We start from the raw sequence: 16,359 nt of genomic DNA, 5'->3' as shown, positions 1-16,359 counted from the left end.
GTGGGCGCGGGCGCGGGGGTGTGGTACGATCAGGACTCTTCCGTTCCAGGGTTCCGTGAGAGTGTGCCTCGATCCTCCTCGCTTGTGTCGTCCACCCGTCTGCCTGTTTGTCTGCCCAGCTCGCATGTTCGGCGTGATCGTCCGACTTTGCAGAGGCCAGCTTACGGGTACAAGATGATCCCCCATGGTTTTAGGAGTTTCTCCCTTTCACCGCTTCCTTTCAGTTAACGGCCGTCGGACTGAAGGGCGGCGGTACAAGGCGGAAACTTTATCTTCTTACATTTGATAGCTATAGCTTTCTAGATATTCTAGATCCCACGTATGCATATGCATATGCTTCCCGAACTGTCAATCAAGCGTCATTCTCAAACGGAAAGGGAGAATTGCAAGACGATAGCAACAGTCCCTTCAAATCTCCATTTACCCACAGTATGGTGACTGGGTTTCGACTACCCGTGGCCCAAAAAAGTCGGCCGCGAGGGCCGTCGAGGAAGCTGGTAAAGTTAGAAGTTGGAAATTCGCTGAAACGATTTGAAAAACGTCCTGTTTAAAGCAAAATAAAGACATCTTTAAGAGGACAACTCCCTAACTACTGTATCCGCGGGGTTCCTTCCTTGAGTGCCCCACTGGCTCCATCCAACCACCCCCTCCTCACCTTCGCAAGTAAACCTCAATGCCTTGTATGAACCCCCCCCATTCCTCCAACGTCCACTCCCATAGTTCATCAAGGTCTTTTGCAACCGCAGCTCGCTTTTCCAGGCGTTTGGAGATCAGGCGCCACAAGTCCTCAACGGGATTCATATCAGGCGAGTATGCCGGCCAGGGCAGGACTCTGTATCCCTCCCTTTCATAGGATTCTTTGCAGTCGGGCGCGTGAAACTTGGCGTCGTTGTCATGTTGGATTGTGAGATTGATGTCGGCTTCTCTGAGCTCCTGAAGCTTGGGAAGTAGAAAGTCTTCAACGAAGTCACGCATCACGAACTTGTCGACCGTTGGGACCTGCGAACGAGCGAGTTTTGTGGCTCCCCACCAGCACATTCCACCAAACACGAAGATACTCCCACCACCAGAATGCATCCGAGGAATGAATTCATTCTCCCTAGGAGGATCTCAGGCCACACATATACCTTTGCAACATGTCCTGGCCCAGAACGCTGGAATTTCGATTCGTCGGTGTAGATGATCCGCATCCAGTCCTCCTTCCTCCAGTGAAAGTGCTCCTTTGCCCATTGGTAACGCCTTTCCCGAGTTGCAGTCGACATAAACGGTTTTGTAACACACTTTGCTCCGCGTTTGAGCAGTAACAAGCGTGCCGTCTCCGCTGAAACATCCCTTTGGTGACCATGATTGAAGGCAGCAGTAGCTTCCACAGCGTTGTTGTACTTGCCTGAGCGAACACTGCGGGTGAGCTCGTCCTTATCGCGTTTGGAAAGGATCTGAGGGCGTCCAGAACGAGGGCTGTCGCGGTAGGAGGCCGTCTTCCACCAACGGTTAGTGATATCCTCCAATGTCCTTCTCTTGACAAGACACTGCTCCTCAATCTTCTCCTTTGGGACTTTGGCTTTTGTGAGGGCCACAATCTGAGCACGACGGTATGGTCTCTCTTCATGCGAAAGCTCGCTGTATGGGATGTCTTCTATGTTGAGATCTGGCATGTTGGGTGTGGGGGTTTGAGAACACGGTGCGCTGCAGCAGCAGCAGTGCCGCAGATAACCTTATTCCCAGATATGACATCACCAAGTAGTCAGATCAAGTCAGATCAGGCTGAGAGTAAAGAGAGTAGTTTAAAACATCGTCTTTTGGGCCAAGGGTACCGAACGCGAGTCAAGCAGCCACACCTCAATTAACCCGCATACCCGCTCCCACCTCCTCTTCTCCTATCAAGTCACCCCCCCGTGCCTTCATCCTTATAAGTCAATTGCAATTATATCCAGCTGGGCAATCAGCATGATCCACCCATCTCTCGGCCTCCCCACCAACGCCTCCCTCCTTGAATACCTAATCTGGATCACCTCCATCTTCCCAATCTCCTACACCCTCCTCTCCATAATCGAACACCTCCAAATCCACGGAAACCGGACACACTTTTCTTCTACAAGGGAAGTAGGGCTAGGGAAGACGACGAGGGTTCCGAAGGCGAAGAGGATATTGAGGAGGGTTGGGGGTGGGTCGAGTGCGTTGTACGTCATCCCTCCTCCAATCTGCTCTCCCACTCCCAAGTCGTGTGCTGATGGGGGTAATGTTACCATAGACCCTTTACGTGGTTACCGCCACTGTTTGCGATACTATCTTACCCAGCAACCTCAACCACAACCGGGCACTTCGGCCCCCCAGATTGGACAGATACCTTCGCAATCGTTCACACACCCCGGAACTCCGCCCTCGAATGCTATCTCTTCCGCTTCCTCGGGATCCTGATGGCTTTCGCTGCTTTCCTCTGGTGGCGGTGGACACAATCGACATTCACCCCCCCTCCAGACAGCTCTCCACCCGTAGCGGAACGCCGCCGTTTATCGAGACTTGGACCGTATGGGATTACGCGACACCCGTTGTATTCGGCGTTGACGCTCATGATTTGGTCATATCCGTTTTTGTATAATAATTGGTTGTTTGGGGTTACCGGGTGGATGATGGTCAGGATTTGGGTACAGAAGATACGGAAGGAGGAGGAGGTGCGGAAGAGGGTGGGTGGAGATGGGGATGGAGAGGCGTGGAGGAGGTATGTTAGGAGGGTTATGTGGAAGTTGGTGCCGGGGGTGTGGTAGGCTAAACAATCGTGATTTGGGATACCCTTTATATCGATATGTTGGACGCGGAACGGCTTTGTGGGTTCGCTAAGCTCGAGGATTGAGCGTGTGATATGTTCCACGGGGTGCACACCACGCATTGCGAAGAACAGCTTGCAGAATGGCTATTATATTATAAATTGCTACACAACGCAATCGCTTTGAGCATCACCAAGATGATGGCGATACACGACGCTTACAGGGCTTCACCAAATAAGATTTGGAGACAAGAGTGAGTTTGACAATGGGGACGACAGTGCTGTTACGGTTAGCAGTCACGTGCACGAGATCTACAACAAACACACACACACACATCACACGCTTGAACGGTGACATCCCATCCGCCTCCACGGCATCCGGGAATCCAATTTATAGGGGTGTAGGTACTAACGTCCATTCATCACGCTATAATAAACGATCAGAACAAACTCCCTGTGTCCTGCACCAACAGAAAAACCCCTAAGCTCCATATTTTCTTTTTTTGGTTCCATCATGAAAAGTCAAGATTCAATGCAAAATCGTAACTCGCGCACCCTCGATAGAAGGAAGACATCGCTAGCCACTCATAGAGAACAGCTTAGTAGAGACGGAAAGGCTTACCCATGGACGACTTGATGACCAGGGAGCCAACGTTCTGCCAAGCCTTCTTCAACAAGGAGACGAGGAAGTTGATGGACAACATGATGTTGGCAACCAACTCATCCTCGGTCATACCGACGTTACCGACGGCAACACCGAGACAGAGAACCTTCTTCAACTGGAACTTGACGGTAGACTTGACCTCGGTGACACGGTCACCAAGGTTGTCAGCGTGAGAGACAGGAGTAGGGAACTTTCCGGCCTTGGAAAGACCAGGACCCAAAAGACGGGGAATCTGCTTAATCAAGACCTCGGAAGCGATGAAAGCATCGTACTTCTTAGCGAGCTTCTTGACGAGCTTCTTGTTCTTGTTGAGCTTCTTCAAGTCATCAACGGACATGGCGTCAATACCACCGTTCTTGGCACGGTCGATATCGTGGGCGTCACCGAGGATACAGAGGGCCATGTTGGGGCGGGGAACGTTGGGGAGCCTGACGGTTCCGGAGAAACGCTTGTCACGCTGGGGGTCGTAGTTCTTGAGGCCGATCTGGAGCTCGATGGTCTCGGTGAAGTTACGCTTCTTCTCCTCGGAAGCGGCGAGGAGGTTCTGGATGTTCTCACGAACGGAAGAGACGGAGACCTTGCTGTTGTATCATGTCAGTCCCTGTTCTTCGTCTTCATTCGAGTTGTGCGGGATCATAAGGGCGCAATCGACGACTGGCTCCCAAGCACGGCGAAAGACCACGAAATGACCTCCAACCGGCGGGAAAAAGGCAGCAATTCGATTCCTGGATATGATCCCGACACGAACCGAGCCGACTTACCTCATCTTGACTTGTCGAAACTGATGGATGGATCGACTGTGCTGGTGCTGGACGAGGAAACGGCAGTAGACACCGGCACTCGCACTTTTGGTCGAGCGCGCGCACTAGCTAGCACGTGACTGGCTGGAGGACCAAAGTTGGGACTTGGAAAGACTTGCAATTCGAGAGCAGGACTTGAATTGATAGGACTTCGTGGTACATCGTCGGATTAAATATATGGCTCTTCCTACATAGCCAATTGATGGTATCTCAACAATAAAACTCCCAATCCCAACCCTAAACATTTTCGGGCTTATACCGGCCCCGTTCCTCCATAACTTACACTTCCTCAAAATCTCACTCACTTCCTATTCATGACCAGCATCCGGCGCAACAGCCGTCTCCATCGCCGGCACCATATGCCCCAAATTCACAAACCTCCACCCTCCATTCCTTACCACCCTCCCATTCCCCACAACCGCACTCCCTCCCCTCCCTCTTCCACTACCCTTCTTCTTCTCGTTCTCTGGCCCAACCCATTCCGTCCGACAATAAACACAAGTAACACTCTTGGAGGAGCGCTTTAGTGATTTCGCCCACTCCCCGAAACATTCTGCGTGGATGTTGTTTCCGCATGCGGCTTTGCACCATACGGTAGAAGATGGGGACGGTGTGGATGAGGAGAGGTCTTCGTAGCAGATCGGACAGTCGCCTGTGAGAGGTTTGCGGTGGGCCCCATTATGCACCTCAACTCCCTCTTCCTCTGCCCGACCCTCCTCACTCTTAACCTCAGACTTGACCACTCCACCCTCCGGTGTCGTCTCCCGCCCAAGATAGAACTCCCTAACCTCTCTCGAAACCCTAATCCCCGCCTCATCCCCCTCCCTCGCTCTCCCCCTCAGCCCCTCAACCATCCCCTCCACCTCCTCCCTCCCAAACCCACTCTGCCAACACAGCGCCCCACGAACCTTACACACCTTCACCAACACAAACAACACATGTTTACACATCACGCCCCTCCCATCCCTCCTTCGCCCGGAGAAGGCGTAGTCGGGACATGTGCAGTGGGGGCGTTGTTGGAGGGTTGTGAGGTAGACGTTGCCTGTTGAGCCTAGGACGTGGAAGATTGCGTAGTTGGAGGAGGAGGGGAGTTCGGTGTGGACTAGGAATAGGCGTTGGGAGATGACGCGGGCGATTCGAGATTCGACTGCTGGAGGGCAGTGTCGTAGGAAAGGGGTCGGTCGGTCTCGGACGTGGGGTGGGAGGAAGGTTGGGAGGAGGGTGGGGGGGTAGGAGAGGTAGGCGCTGAGGTCTGGAGCGGGTGGTGCGGGTTTCTTGGTTCGGGGCTTTTTGGTGGGGGGAGGCGGTAAGGAGAGGAGTTGGTGAAGTTCGTCTTTTGGCTTGCGGCTGCGGGTACGCCGGGTTGATGCGGTCTCCTCGGTCTTCACCTCAGGCAGCGCCGGTGTGGTTTCCATGCTCTCCTCCTCCTTGATCTCGCTCTTCACTTTCCTCGGCCGTCCGCGTGCCTTCTTTGCAACAGGTGCAGAGACTAAATCCGTATCCTCCGCCTCCTCTTTCTTCACCTGAACCCTGCGTGTTCGTTTCACCGGTGCCGCGCGAGCTTCCAAGTCGCTTGACTGTTCTTCCTCGTATTTGACAGGTGTTTTGCGTTTGCGAGTAGAAGGGGCCCTAGCTGCCATGGCGGTACCGGTGGCGGAAGAAGCTTGTATTGCAGTCATCTTCTGGCAAGGCAACTTGAATACAGCGGCTCTGAGAGGAGGGGTTGCTCTTTGATCGATGGATAGGACACCGGTGTTTGGACGGGCGTATGGGATGCAAGCTACTGCTGTAACGTTGCTTTCCCATTGCGGGAGAACCGGCGACTTGACAAGCCGTTGCTTCACATAAAAGATCAAACTTTATCATAGACATTTTGGAACATATCACCCTAATCTTTTTGAACCTCACCAAACTTGTGAATGTCACTTATCGGTGCGTCTCACCCTGCCTAATCCTCCAACTTTTTCTAAGTTCGAGCACTGAAGGCAAAACCTCGAAGGCCTGCAGCTCACCCTTGAACGACATCAAAATGCCGAAAAAGGGGTCAAAGAAGTCCTCTTCTGCTCCCGTAGCAGCGGCTCCCTCCTACCACTCCGACTCCGACGACGAAATCCGCGGCGGCCGTGCCTCGATCAAGGCAGTGAATACCTGGGACGACATCGAGCACGATGACGAAGACCAATTCCACGAGGAGAGGGATAAGATTTTCTTAGGGAATGATCCGAGGAGGAGAGGCAGGGGTGTTGGGTATGAAGGGAATGAGCATTTGGAGGCGAGTGATGAGGAGGTTATGGGTGGCGCTTTTGAGGACTCAGAAGATGAGGAGGAGGAGGAGGACGATATGGGAGATGATTTAGATGATGAGGAAGAGGAGGTTGATGAAGAGGAGCAATTTGACCGCCAAGGCTGGGGTGGCAAGAAGAAGGCATACTACGGCGCTGACGAAGTTACCGATGAGGAAGACGCCGCAAAGGAAGAGGAAGCCGAAGCTATTCGTCTCCAGAAAAAGCAGCTCGCTCACTTGGCTGCTGATGATTTCCTCGACGACCTAGAGGAATGGAAAGCGGATGCCGAGGAAGAAGGAGGTGAACAGGGTATGGTGCTCGAGCAACTTCCCACCGCCATCAACAAGGACTTGCCAAAAGCAGAGCTTAAAGCACTCTTGTCAAAGTTGTCGCCTGAACTCGGTCCCCTCGCTGCAGAATTCACTCGGCTGCAGCCCCAACTCGCACCGCTTGCGCTTCTCGCCCAGCGTCCCCGTCATCCACAACACGACATCATCACCCTCCAGTACGCCGCTCTCTCTTCCTACCTCGGCGTGATGGCAATCTACTTTGCGCTCAAGTCCGCGCCCGAGGAAGAGGGTTATGGACATCGTGTGTTGAGGGATCACCCCGTTATGGTTTCCCTTGTGAGATGTAGACAAGCATGGGAGAAAGTGAAGGAATTTGCGGTCGATTACGACGCCGTCGACCTTCCTTCCGATGCGGAAGATGAGCAATCTGAGGTCGAGGAGCTCGCGCCGATGAGGAAGACGAAGCAGCAGAAGAAGGGGGCGAAGAGGGCGAGGGAGTACTCGGAGGATGAGGAGGACATGGACGATATGGATTTCGATTTGGACGATATCCGTCTCTCCCCGGAACCTGCCGCACGCGCCGGCAAGAAGTCTGTCAACACCGCCGCCACCACGGAAGACGACGAAGACCTCGAAGCCGCCTTCCGCGCCCTCAAGAAATCCTCTCGCGTCAAAAGGCGCAAAACAGCAACAGGCGACGACTTTGCCGACTCCAACGTCCTCGCCGCCGTCGACGCCGAAGACAAAGCTTCCCGCCGCAAAACCCTCCGCTTCTACGCCGCCCAAATTGACCAAAAATCCGCCAAGAGGTCCACTGCGAACAAATATGGTGGAGATGAGGATGTGCCGTATAAAGAGCGTAACAGGGAACGGCAGGAACGTCTTGAGAGGGAGGCGAGGGCTAGGGGGATGGGTAAGGCTGGAGCGGATTTGGATGGGGAGGAGGAGTATGACGACAACGACTTCGCTGAGGCCAAGGCTCTCAGAGCCGCAGCCATGGACGCCGGCGAGGACGGCGATGCAGAAGCCTACTACCAATCCATCGCCACCACCTCCAAATCCCTCAAATCCGCCAAAAAAGACTCTTACGACGCCGCCGTCCTTGCCTCAAAGGGCACTCACTTCGAAGCAGAAGACCACGAAGGCAAACGCGGCATCAACCGCCAAATCGAGAAGAACCGTGGTCTTACCGCGCGCAAGCCCAAGGAAAACAGGAATGCGCGTGTTAAGAAGAGGATCAAGTATGAGAAGGCGAAGAAGAAGGTTAAGTCTCAGAGGGCGGTGTATACTGGGCAGAAGGGGGCTTATGGGGGTGAGAGTACGGGTATTAAGGCAGGGTTGGTTAAGAGTAGTAAGTTTAAGTAGGTGTGGGGTGGTGCTTGGGAAGGCGGAGGGGGAGGATAGAGGAGCATTTCTGAGGAATACATTGCATTGCACATTGACAAAGTTATTTACATCGGCCGTGTAGTAGGGGGTTCGAGTGGATGTTTATCGGCAGTCCATGGCCTCCAAGAACGCCAAGAACGCACAATAACTCAAGAACACCAACTCTAAATTTCCCAAATAAAGAAACTAACCTAAGATCGTCGTCGCCAGGTCACCCGTCGTAAACCCCAGCGTCCAACACACACGTCCACCCAAATACACCATGCCATAGCACGCACTCCTAATTGGGTATTCCCACCCAGCAAGGAGAAGTGCTATGATAAACATGGGGAAGTCGTCGTGGAAGTTGTCTGTGTTGGCGCTGACGAGGCGGTCGTACATGTGAGCGGGGTCGGTGTAGTAGAGTCTGGAAGCCCAAGGGACGGGAGCGAAGATGGAGGTGGGAGGGGAAGGGTCAGGGAAGAGGGCGTAATTGGAGGGTAGGGAATGAGGCGGCTCTGGCGACGCGGAGGACGATGGCTGAGAGCCAATCACTAACGCCCGTAGAGGCGGCTGTGACGAGCCATACGAACTATGTGTGAAGATGGGTAATAGCGACTTTGGGGACCAACGAGGGTGGATCATGGTGAAATGATCACTCATTAGTAAGACGAAGTGGAGCAAAGCAGGGTTGAGAACGAATACACGGTTTCGTTATGGACACCTAGCATAGATGCAGGCTCTCGGATCCATGGACTTCCGAAGCGCCCGGGTGGTCAAGTCGTGCGAATTCTTCGAAAATTAAGCAAATACCAACAACAGCTATCTCTCGCTAAAGTCTGGTCTAAATGTTCAACATGCACACGGTATGCCTTTAGATACCCTGAGTGATGGCCTTGTATCCAGTCAATCCGCTCAAAACCAAAAGTCCAAGCTCACCAATGTGGAACATGAAACCCCTAGCCCTCTTATCCGGGTCACCAGTAGTGTACCCCAAAGTGTAAATAACCCTTCCAGCGAGATACACCGCACCACAAGCGGCACTCGCGACGGGGTAGTTCAAACCACCGAAAATCAAGGTAACCAAGAACGCGGAGTAGTTCTCGGTGAAGTTGGCGTGCGCACGGACGGCGCAGTTGAACTTGTTCTTCTTGGGGTCGGAGGCGGCTTCCTGGTCGGAGGCGTAGGCGATGGGGTAGGGAACGCCGGCGGCTTTGCGGGTTTGGCCGACGTTGATGCCGTGCCAGAGGTTGACGACCGTGGAGAGGGTCGCCACGAGGATGACGTACTATTTGGGCATGATGAGCGAGAGAAGGGGAAAGAAGTAAAGAAGAAAAGGACGTACTCCGTATTCAGAAGGAATGAGAATCATAGTCGATGGTTTGTCTTGGATATGAAGCTGGGCTCAAGGATAATTATGAGGTTATGTTACGTGTGCATTCCTCGGCTCCATGACCTTACCGAGACGCCGAGATGTGAAACTGAAACTTCGTGGGAATTGATTGAACACTCTCATTTGCAAATTATTTCAAGAGCTTTTATGTTTCCTGGATTGTGTGTCATTGAGGGCATGATCTACGTTACACTCCCGCTGCAACTTTATTTCTTGCGACCTCGAAGGCCTGCATCTCCACATTAACACCCCCACAATTGCAATCACGATGTCGGATACAGCCTCAGATAACGGCGATGCCGCCTTTGATATGTTCAGAGTACGTTTTTTTCACTCTCCCTTGTGCGAATCAATCTAACTTCTGTACCAGGAACCCTCACCTCCACCACCCCCTCCTCCCACATTCACTAAATACACCCACCCCTCCCTTCCCGGCGAATCCATAAACCTCCGGCTAGTAGGTTCTCATCCGCTTTGGGGACACCACCTCTGGCACGCATCCCAGATCTTCGCACAATACATCCTTACCCAAATCCCTGACATCGCAGGCAAGTCGGTGCTTGAGTTGGGTGCAGGAGCAGGATTACCAAGTCTGGCCGCCGCACGGGCTGGGGCTGGAAGAGTCGTTGTCACGGACTACCCGGATCGGGACTTGATGGAGAATTTAGACTGTAACGTCGATGCGAACATCACTGGGGAGGAGGCCAGAGGGAAGATCGAGGTACGGGGTTTTGTCTGGGGAACAGACGTGACGGAGCTCTCCCCACCCTTCGACTACCTCATCCTCTCCGACCTCCTCTTCAACCACTCCCAACACGAAGCAATGTACCGCACCTGTCTCCATACCCTTGCCTCCCACTCCCACAACCCCTCCGCCGCCATCCTCGTTTTCTATTCCTCCCATCGTCCGAAATTCGCGGAGAAGGATTTGAGTTTCTTCGATTTGTTTAGGACGAGGGGATGGAGTGTGGAGGAGGTTGTGCAAGATCGGACGTTGGGGGTTATGTTTGAGGAGGATGAAGGGGATGAGGGGGTAAGAGGGTTGGTTAGGGGGTTCGTTGTTAGGAGACTACCTGGGGTACAGCAGTTGGAGAGGCCAAAGGATGATTAGATGAGTCTGACAATGGGTATGGTAGCGAGCTTTTACAAATTTGATAGGGGACAACGAGTGATGAAGGAGCAGGGCGCGACGGCTAGCCGTATACGCCGGACAGATAGTAGACCTCCATCATGAGGAGCAACATCTCTAGATACCATAAAGAGGCATTTTCATTTGACATCTCTCCCGCAAATGGCGTAACCTTAGTGGCCTGCTTAAAACTGAAGCCCTAATGTTCGACATCCGGAGAACTTTCCGAGGAGAAATTACAAAAAAAAACAGAACATGCATCGGCCGGGAGTCGAACCCGGGTCGCGCGCATGGCAAGCGCACATCATACCGTTGGACCACCGATGCTGATAAGTGTTTTACGTTGCGGACTTCCATTTCAATAAAAGTATTAACCATGTTTGGACGATGCGTTCCCACGGTGTCTTCGGCTGTTGCATATCCATTCCTCACGACAGTCCGTGACGTGCCATTTATATCACGTAGCAAGGGCTTCACAAAGAAAAGTCTCGTCAGATCCGGGCCTTTGTAGTCGATAGCCGGGGATCCACCCTAATTGACTACCCCCATTGGTGAGTTGGTAAGTTAGTAAACTGAGGGATGAGCCTCAGCCGACTAAATATAGCCTAGGTGCCTGGCCTAAACCTGAAACGAAATAGTACTCCCACACCGGCAATGAGTTACAGCGGAGGAAAAGAAAACGGAACGGATGAGCTTTTAAGAGTCGATATCTTTGCGTGTGGCCAAGGAGTAGGTTACTCACGGTGATTACTCATTGCTTAAGGGCCGCAATAAGTTCACCATCTGAGAACGGTTGAAGAGAAACCTTGCTCACCTGCCAGTTCACTGGTTCCACGACTACAACTGGTTCAAACCCTCCGATAGCTAGCCGCACTTGAAGTGGGTGACAGACCGGGATGAGCGATGAGGATGAGCATCGCCATGCACGGACCCGCGGGCCTTCGCCCTTCGCGGTTGCTTGACCATCCGAGATCCCGCGACCCACCTTTTCCCGCGTCTTGGCAGCTCGTCAAAAGAAGTCTTAAAGCCCGTTCCTCCGTTTTCAAACACTCTAAATCCATGTTACAAAGGCACGGCCCACCGGCCAAACCCTTCTCTCGACAGCGCAGATGCACGGCTCGAGATGTTCTGATCTTCATCACCCCGAGGGTCTCGCATCGACCAACATGTGTCACGCCATGAATGTTCATCGCTCGTCTACATGTTATCATCAGCCGACTCATCTCATCCCCAGTGCCTGGTTCTCTCCTCTTCCCTCACTGATCCCTCCACGTAACATGTAGGCAACACAGCCGGACTTCCACGGCCTTCCGGATGTAGCATTCTAAAAATAACAAGCTCCTCTTTTGGCTACGCCTTTCGTCATGCATTCTCGATTCTCTTGTCAGCGGTGCACGAGGCGTCTCTGGCGTTGTCGAGGTCGGTGCGCCTTGCAGCTGCCTATTGCGGCAAATTGGAAACAAATGCTACGCTGGAGAACTTCGAGAAATACAAGGATGAGCTGGAGTCGGCCTGGGTAGACGAATGAACCATACTGAAACGAACGTGTAGCAGGAACCTAGGTAAGTTTAGCTGCTGGCCCGAGGCAGTGGGCATTATATAGGGTGGGTGCTGACCATGTGGGGAGATCAGACATCGGCCCGGATTCATCACGCACCAGGCCCCGAGATCAGAAGATACAAATAGAGAGCATAAACCTCGGACCTCACTTCAACTACAACTCGAACTTCAACAAAGTTAACGCCTACGACGAAGACTCAAGCTAAGATCAACGAATAGCATACACTCCGTCTGCGTTCAAGGAACGTTCGCGACTTCGATCCACCTCGATCACAGCAGCATACATCCCACACACACTTCCACCATGTCCCTCAACTCCCCAACCTTCGACATAAACACCTGGACCTGGTCCCCGTCCTCCTACCCCTCCCGCCGTCCTCCCTCCAATCTCAACCGCACCTCTTCAAATCGTAAACCGGGAACACCGGCACCGATCAACATCCCGCTCTTCCGTGTCGAGAACGATGATTTCCTCGGTCTTAAGCCCTTGCCTCGTGCTCCCGTCAAGGGAGGAGAAGCAAAGGAGGAGATAAGGATGCTAGCGGAGGATTTCCAGGCGAATATGCTGGCGTTTGAGGGGTGTACTGGCTCCGACGACAACTCTTTCCCCGTTACGCCCGGGTTGACGGATTCGCCTACCGACGATCTCGAGTTCGAACACGAAGAGTGGGAGTCGCACACCGGCCTGAGCCTCGAGAACGGGATCGAGGAGGTGGAGGAGAGCGATGAGAGAGATGATTCTCTTGACGTCAACTTCGTCCACTACGGTCACCAATGCCCAAGTCTTGACGGTGACTACTTCGAGCGTTTCGGGACCCTCCCGCCGGCTCTTTCTTCCACTGACGATCTCCACGTCCCCTCCACCTCCACCCCCTCCAGCCTCTCCAAGGCACAGGTTGATGTGGAGTCTATGTGTGCGAACGCCAGCGTCTCCGCTGATGATCAGCGCAAGCAGAAGAGGAGGTCGGTGCATGAGGATCTCGAGTGGGCGCCGCAGAGGGGTAACGAACTCGCTTTCCTCCGACAGAGTCGCCGACTCTCGAATTGCTACCCCGCGTTCGATGCGGCTGGGGCAGTTTCTGCGCCCGCAACCCATCTTACCTTGCCTCGTAAGTCTGTCTTTGTGCAGAGCGAGGTTAATGTTGGAGCGGTGCAGGGCGAGGGGATGGAGATGCCGCGTGATATGGCGAATGTGGTGAAGAACTTGCATTCGAGTTTGAGGAAGGGGTTTGTTGACGAGTATCAGAGGTCACCTAGGGAGGCTGCTGAGGACTTTAATGGGCGTGGAAAAAGGCGCTCTTTGCAGTGAGCATGCGCACAGACTCGCTGTGTTTAGAGCATGAGCTGAAAAAGGTGTAAATACGAGACAGGTTGGAATGGTAGGACAAGGGAAAGGGACATTTGGGGCGTTTCATATGTTATTGGCATTGCGATTTTGTGATTGGTGTTTGCTACAGTTAGTTTCTTTTTCATTTCTTTTTTCTTTTGGTCAAGGGTTTGTCGGTTATGTTTGCGGGGTCCGTTTTGTTAGTTCCAGGTTACTTGTTGTATATATACGGGAATGTAATGCAGTTTTTTTTTGACTTTCGGTGGTGCTCGTCGTCACATATCTATTCACACGGCCTCCATGGTGGGTCATTCATGCCATCACATTCGGACACGAGTGATAGCGCGAGCACTCCAAACCGAAGTACACTGTACTCAAGTTTGCTAGCCTTCACAAACTTTACAGTGTAACAAGCTCAGAAAGTCATTTGTCATATTCGTCAAAGCCTTAACGTGTCCCAGGTATAATGGTACCGAATAAATCTAAGTGAAAAACGCCCTATACGCTCAATCTTTTGAATCTGCCACCCAAGAAAACGTCCCGAAAATCCTGCTCAATCAATCGTGGCCCGTCACGGCCGTGGTATATGGTGACTGTCATTCAAGTCCTTCTCCCGCAAAAACTGTTCAAGTTCTTCCTCTTCATGTGGCGTTTCCTTCTCGCGCCTGTTCTTCGCACGATTCTGGATTTGGACCCAGCGTGTCCTACACTGTCTCTGCGTGCGATTCGGAACGAGAGCTTGGACTTTGATCCAGGTTGGACCGTATCTCTCGATCCCATTCAGGAGGGCAGCGTCCTCCTCCGAACTCCACTTTCCTTTGCGAACAGTGGGATCGAGAGCTTCCGACCAACGTGCTTGACATTGGATTCCGGTGCGTTTGCGGGGAAGGAGGAGAGCGATGTCACTCCATGGAATTGCTTTCATGGGATCATTCGCCTCCTTCTCCTCATCATCCTCCTCGTCATCCGCATCCTTGCCTTTAGTCGAGGCTTTACGCGGAGAACTTGAACCGGCTCCAAACGACGCGGACTGACTGTGGTTCATACGATACCTCTTCCACTCATCCACCGCCTTCACCAGAATCTCGTCTTCGTCCTTCTCCCACCGTCCCTTGTGAATCGTGGTGTTCAGCGCCCCGCTCCAGCGCGTGCTGCACTGCATGGGTGTACGACCAGGTACCATAGCCGCGACTGCACTCCACTTGCTCGTCCCATGAATCGCAATGGAGGCGCGGAGGAGGTTGTCCTCAGCCGGTGTCCATTTCGTATAATTCGGGCGTCTGGAGGAACCGGAAAGGTTAGGCGAGGATGCAACACTGTTCTTCGCGCTGCTTTCGGCGGATTCGGTGGTGGGGGTCGGTGGACCATTGATTCTCGTGCCGGTAGCACTCCTGGGACTGGCACCGATGACCTCCGACATGTTCTTTTGCATACTCCCCGGACTCCACGGTGTCGGGAAGCTCTGATCCGCTCCACCTTCTCCGGCTTGCGGCTCAGGCACCATCAACCCCATCCTCGGCGGCCTCCGCGGCGGATATGGCGTCAAAATCGTCGGCTGATAGGGCGCGAGCGGACTCGCCGGCAACGACTCACTCACCCCCCTACTCTGACCATACGTCGGCGTATTCGGCGGACTATCATACAACGGCGGTCTTGCGATAGAGGTCGTACTGCTAATACTCAAACCCGTCGGCCTATGACGCTTTTTACTCCCACGGATCGGACCCGACGGGCCGGGAGAATTTGACGGAACGGTCGGAGGCGCGGCCATCGTACCCGCAGGCGCAGATGGTCCAGGACCAGGACCGGGAAATTGTGGGATTGATGGGAGAGGTTGGGAGGTTGGCGTGAGAATCTCTGCTGAGGAGAATTGACGTTTGTGACCGTGGGGGAGTCCTGCTGAGCATGGTTCTTCCTGGATTCGTCGTTGGTACGAAGGGATAGTGATCGCGAGGCATTGGGCGGCTGCAGGGCTGGATGAAACCGGTCCTGGTCCTGGGTATTCCTGCTGCTGAAACTGCCACGCTGGCGGCTGAAGGGTGGAGGTCAGTTGTGGGTACGACTGGGACGGCACTGAGGCGGGATCGTCAGCTACGTTACCGTAGTTGAACGACGCGGAAGGTTCGGGGAATGGAAGTTGACGTTGTGGTTGCTGCTGAGCCGATGTCGCTACCGACCTGCATGGAACCAGATCCGATTGGAAGGCTGGTTCACCTGGGATTATCGGACTGCTGTACATCATCAGCTGCGCCGGCGGAGGGAGTTGTCGCGGTGGGAGCTGGGGTGTCGACGTCACACTCCATTGACCATTCGTCCCACGGGGTACTTGTCCATTGACCGACGACAATGCTGGCGAGTTGGCGTAGCCGATGGTCGGCGATGGTTCTGATGAGTAGAACTGATCATGACGTTGCGCCGGGGTGTGGTGTTCCTGAGGGTGATCCATGATCGAGGAATGTTGAGGAGGATAGTACTGCTGTCTCACGTCCTCCCTCTTCACATGTACATACTCCTGTCTCGCCGGTTCTGAGATAACGACGTACTCGTGTTGCGTTTGCCACGAGGGCGTGTGGTACACCAAGTTGTCATACGAGGTCGATTGAACGTTCGAGGTCATGCTCGGCTGTTGCATTTGTGGAAGGAAAGGTGTATTCGCATACCCACTCAACGACGCCATCTGCGGCGGACTGGTAAAGATGCAATCGCCGGCCATCCCCATCCCCATTCCCATGCCTCCACCGGAGTTGATCTGCAATTGAACAGGCGATTGCTGCTGGAACGA

At 53.4% G+C, this 16,359-nt stretch overlaps 10 protein-coding genes and 1 non-coding gene across 11 annotated transcripts; 4 read left to right on the top strand and 7 right to left on the bottom strand.

Annotated features, from left to right (window-relative positions):
* Positions 1-580: 580 nt before the first annotated feature.
* On the bottom strand, positions 581-1,345 carry SAICODRAFT_32338 (uncharacterized protein). Its single transcript, XM_019168187.1, has one exon. The coding sequence runs from the start codon at positions 1,075-1,077 to the stop codon at positions 652-654; it is 426 nt and encodes a 141-aa protein (XP_019020810.1). The 5' UTR covers positions 1,078-1,345; the 3' UTR covers positions 581-651.
* On the bottom strand, positions 1,037-1,660 carry SAICODRAFT_32336 (uncharacterized protein; the record flags this gene model as incomplete). Its single annotated transcript, XM_019168186.1, has 2 exons — positions 1,128-1,660; positions 1,037-1,102 (listed from the first exon to the last, which is right to left on the bottom strand). A coding segment is annotated over exon 1 (375 nt), but the record flags the coding sequence as incomplete, so codon positions are not given.
* Positions 1,661-1,947: 287 nt separating this feature from the next.
* On the top strand, positions 1,948-2,765 carry SAICODRAFT_10579 (uncharacterized protein; the record flags this gene model as incomplete). Its single annotated transcript, XM_019165270.1, has 2 exons — positions 1,948-2,180; positions 2,252-2,765. The coding sequence occupies 2 exons, from the start codon at positions 1,948-1,950 to the stop codon at positions 2,763-2,765; spliced, it is 747 nt and encodes a 248-aa protein (XP_019020808.1).
* A 598-nt stretch (positions 2,766-3,363) lies between these two features.
* Positions 3,364-4,194, bottom strand: SAICODRAFT_28182 (60S ribosomal protein L10a; the record flags this gene model as incomplete). Its single annotated transcript, XM_019167099.1, has 2 exons — positions 3,364-4,009; positions 4,190-4,194. 2 exons carry the CDS (start codon positions 4,192-4,194, stop codon positions 3,364-3,366), a joined length of 651 nt encoding a protein of 216 aa, XP_019020807.1.
* Positions 4,195-4,536: 342 nt separating this feature from the next.
* On the bottom strand, positions 4,537-5,868 carry SAICODRAFT_10577 (uncharacterized protein; the record flags this gene model as incomplete). Its single annotated transcript, XM_019165269.1, has 1 exon — positions 4,537-5,868. One exon carries the CDS (start codon positions 5,866-5,868, stop codon positions 4,537-4,539), a length of 1,332 nt encoding a protein of 443 aa, XP_019020806.1.
* A 226-nt stretch (positions 5,869-6,094) lies between these two features.
* SAICODRAFT_192056 (uncharacterized protein) lies at positions 6,095-8,272 on the top strand. The gene is made up of 2 exons (XM_019166066.1): positions 6,095-6,160; positions 6,228-8,272. The coding sequence occupies exon 2, from the start codon at positions 6,258-6,260 to the stop codon at positions 8,166-8,168; it is 1,911 nt and encodes a 636-aa protein (XP_019020805.1). The 5' UTR covers positions 6,095-6,160; positions 6,228-6,257; the 3' UTR covers positions 8,169-8,272.
* On the bottom strand, positions 8,272-8,905 carry SAICODRAFT_192033 (uncharacterized protein). Its single transcript, XM_019166065.1, has one exon. The coding sequence runs from the start codon at positions 8,829-8,831 to the stop codon at positions 8,376-8,378; it is 456 nt and encodes a 151-aa protein (XP_019020804.1). The 5' UTR covers positions 8,832-8,905; the 3' UTR covers positions 8,272-8,375.
* Positions 8,906-9,068: 163 nt separating this feature from the next.
* SAICODRAFT_86149 (membrane-associated proteins in eicosanoid and glutathione metabolism) lies at positions 9,069-9,587 on the bottom strand (the record flags this gene model as incomplete). Its single annotated transcript, XM_019171423.1, has 2 exons — positions 9,514-9,587; positions 9,069-9,456 (listed from the first exon to the last, which is right to left on the bottom strand). Coding segments are annotated over exons 1-2 (414 nt in total), but the record flags the coding sequence as incomplete, so codon positions are not given.
* A 210-nt stretch (positions 9,588-9,797) lies between these two features.
* On the top strand, positions 9,798-10,762 carry SAICODRAFT_73993 (uncharacterized protein). Its single transcript, XM_019170907.1, has 2 exons — positions 9,798-9,880; positions 9,932-10,762. The coding sequence occupies exons 1-2, from the start codon at positions 9,830-9,832 to the stop codon at positions 10,670-10,672; spliced, it is 792 nt and encodes a 263-aa protein (XP_019020802.1). The 5' UTR covers positions 9,798-9,829; the 3' UTR covers positions 10,673-10,762.
* Positions 10,763-10,946: 184 nt separating this feature from the next.
* On the bottom strand, positions 10,947-11,017 carry SAICODRAFT_t172. Its single transcript has one exon. It is a non-coding gene; the product is annotated as a tRNA-Gly (tRNA).
* Positions 11,018-12,201: 1,184 nt separating this feature from the next.
* SAICODRAFT_192008 (uncharacterized protein) lies at positions 12,202-13,825 on the top strand. Its single transcript, XM_019166064.1, has 2 exons — positions 12,202-12,252; positions 12,318-13,825. The coding sequence occupies exon 2, from the start codon at positions 12,555-12,557 to the stop codon at positions 13,557-13,559; it is 1,005 nt and encodes a 334-aa protein (XP_019020801.1). The 5' UTR covers positions 12,202-12,252; positions 12,318-12,554; the 3' UTR covers positions 13,560-13,825.
* Positions 13,826-16,359: the final 2,534 nt, after the last annotated feature.

Source organism: Saitoella complicata (assembly GCF_001661265.1).
Source record: "Saitoella complicata NRRL Y-17804 unplaced genomic scaffold SAICOscaffold_32, whole genome shotgun sequence".
NCBI lineage: Eukaryota > Fungi > Ascomycota > Saitoellomycetes > Saitoellales > Saitoellaceae > Saitoella > Saitoella complicata.
The sequence above is the reverse complement of the archived record's forward strand: the minus strand, read 5'-3'. Positions and strand labels throughout refer to the sequence as shown.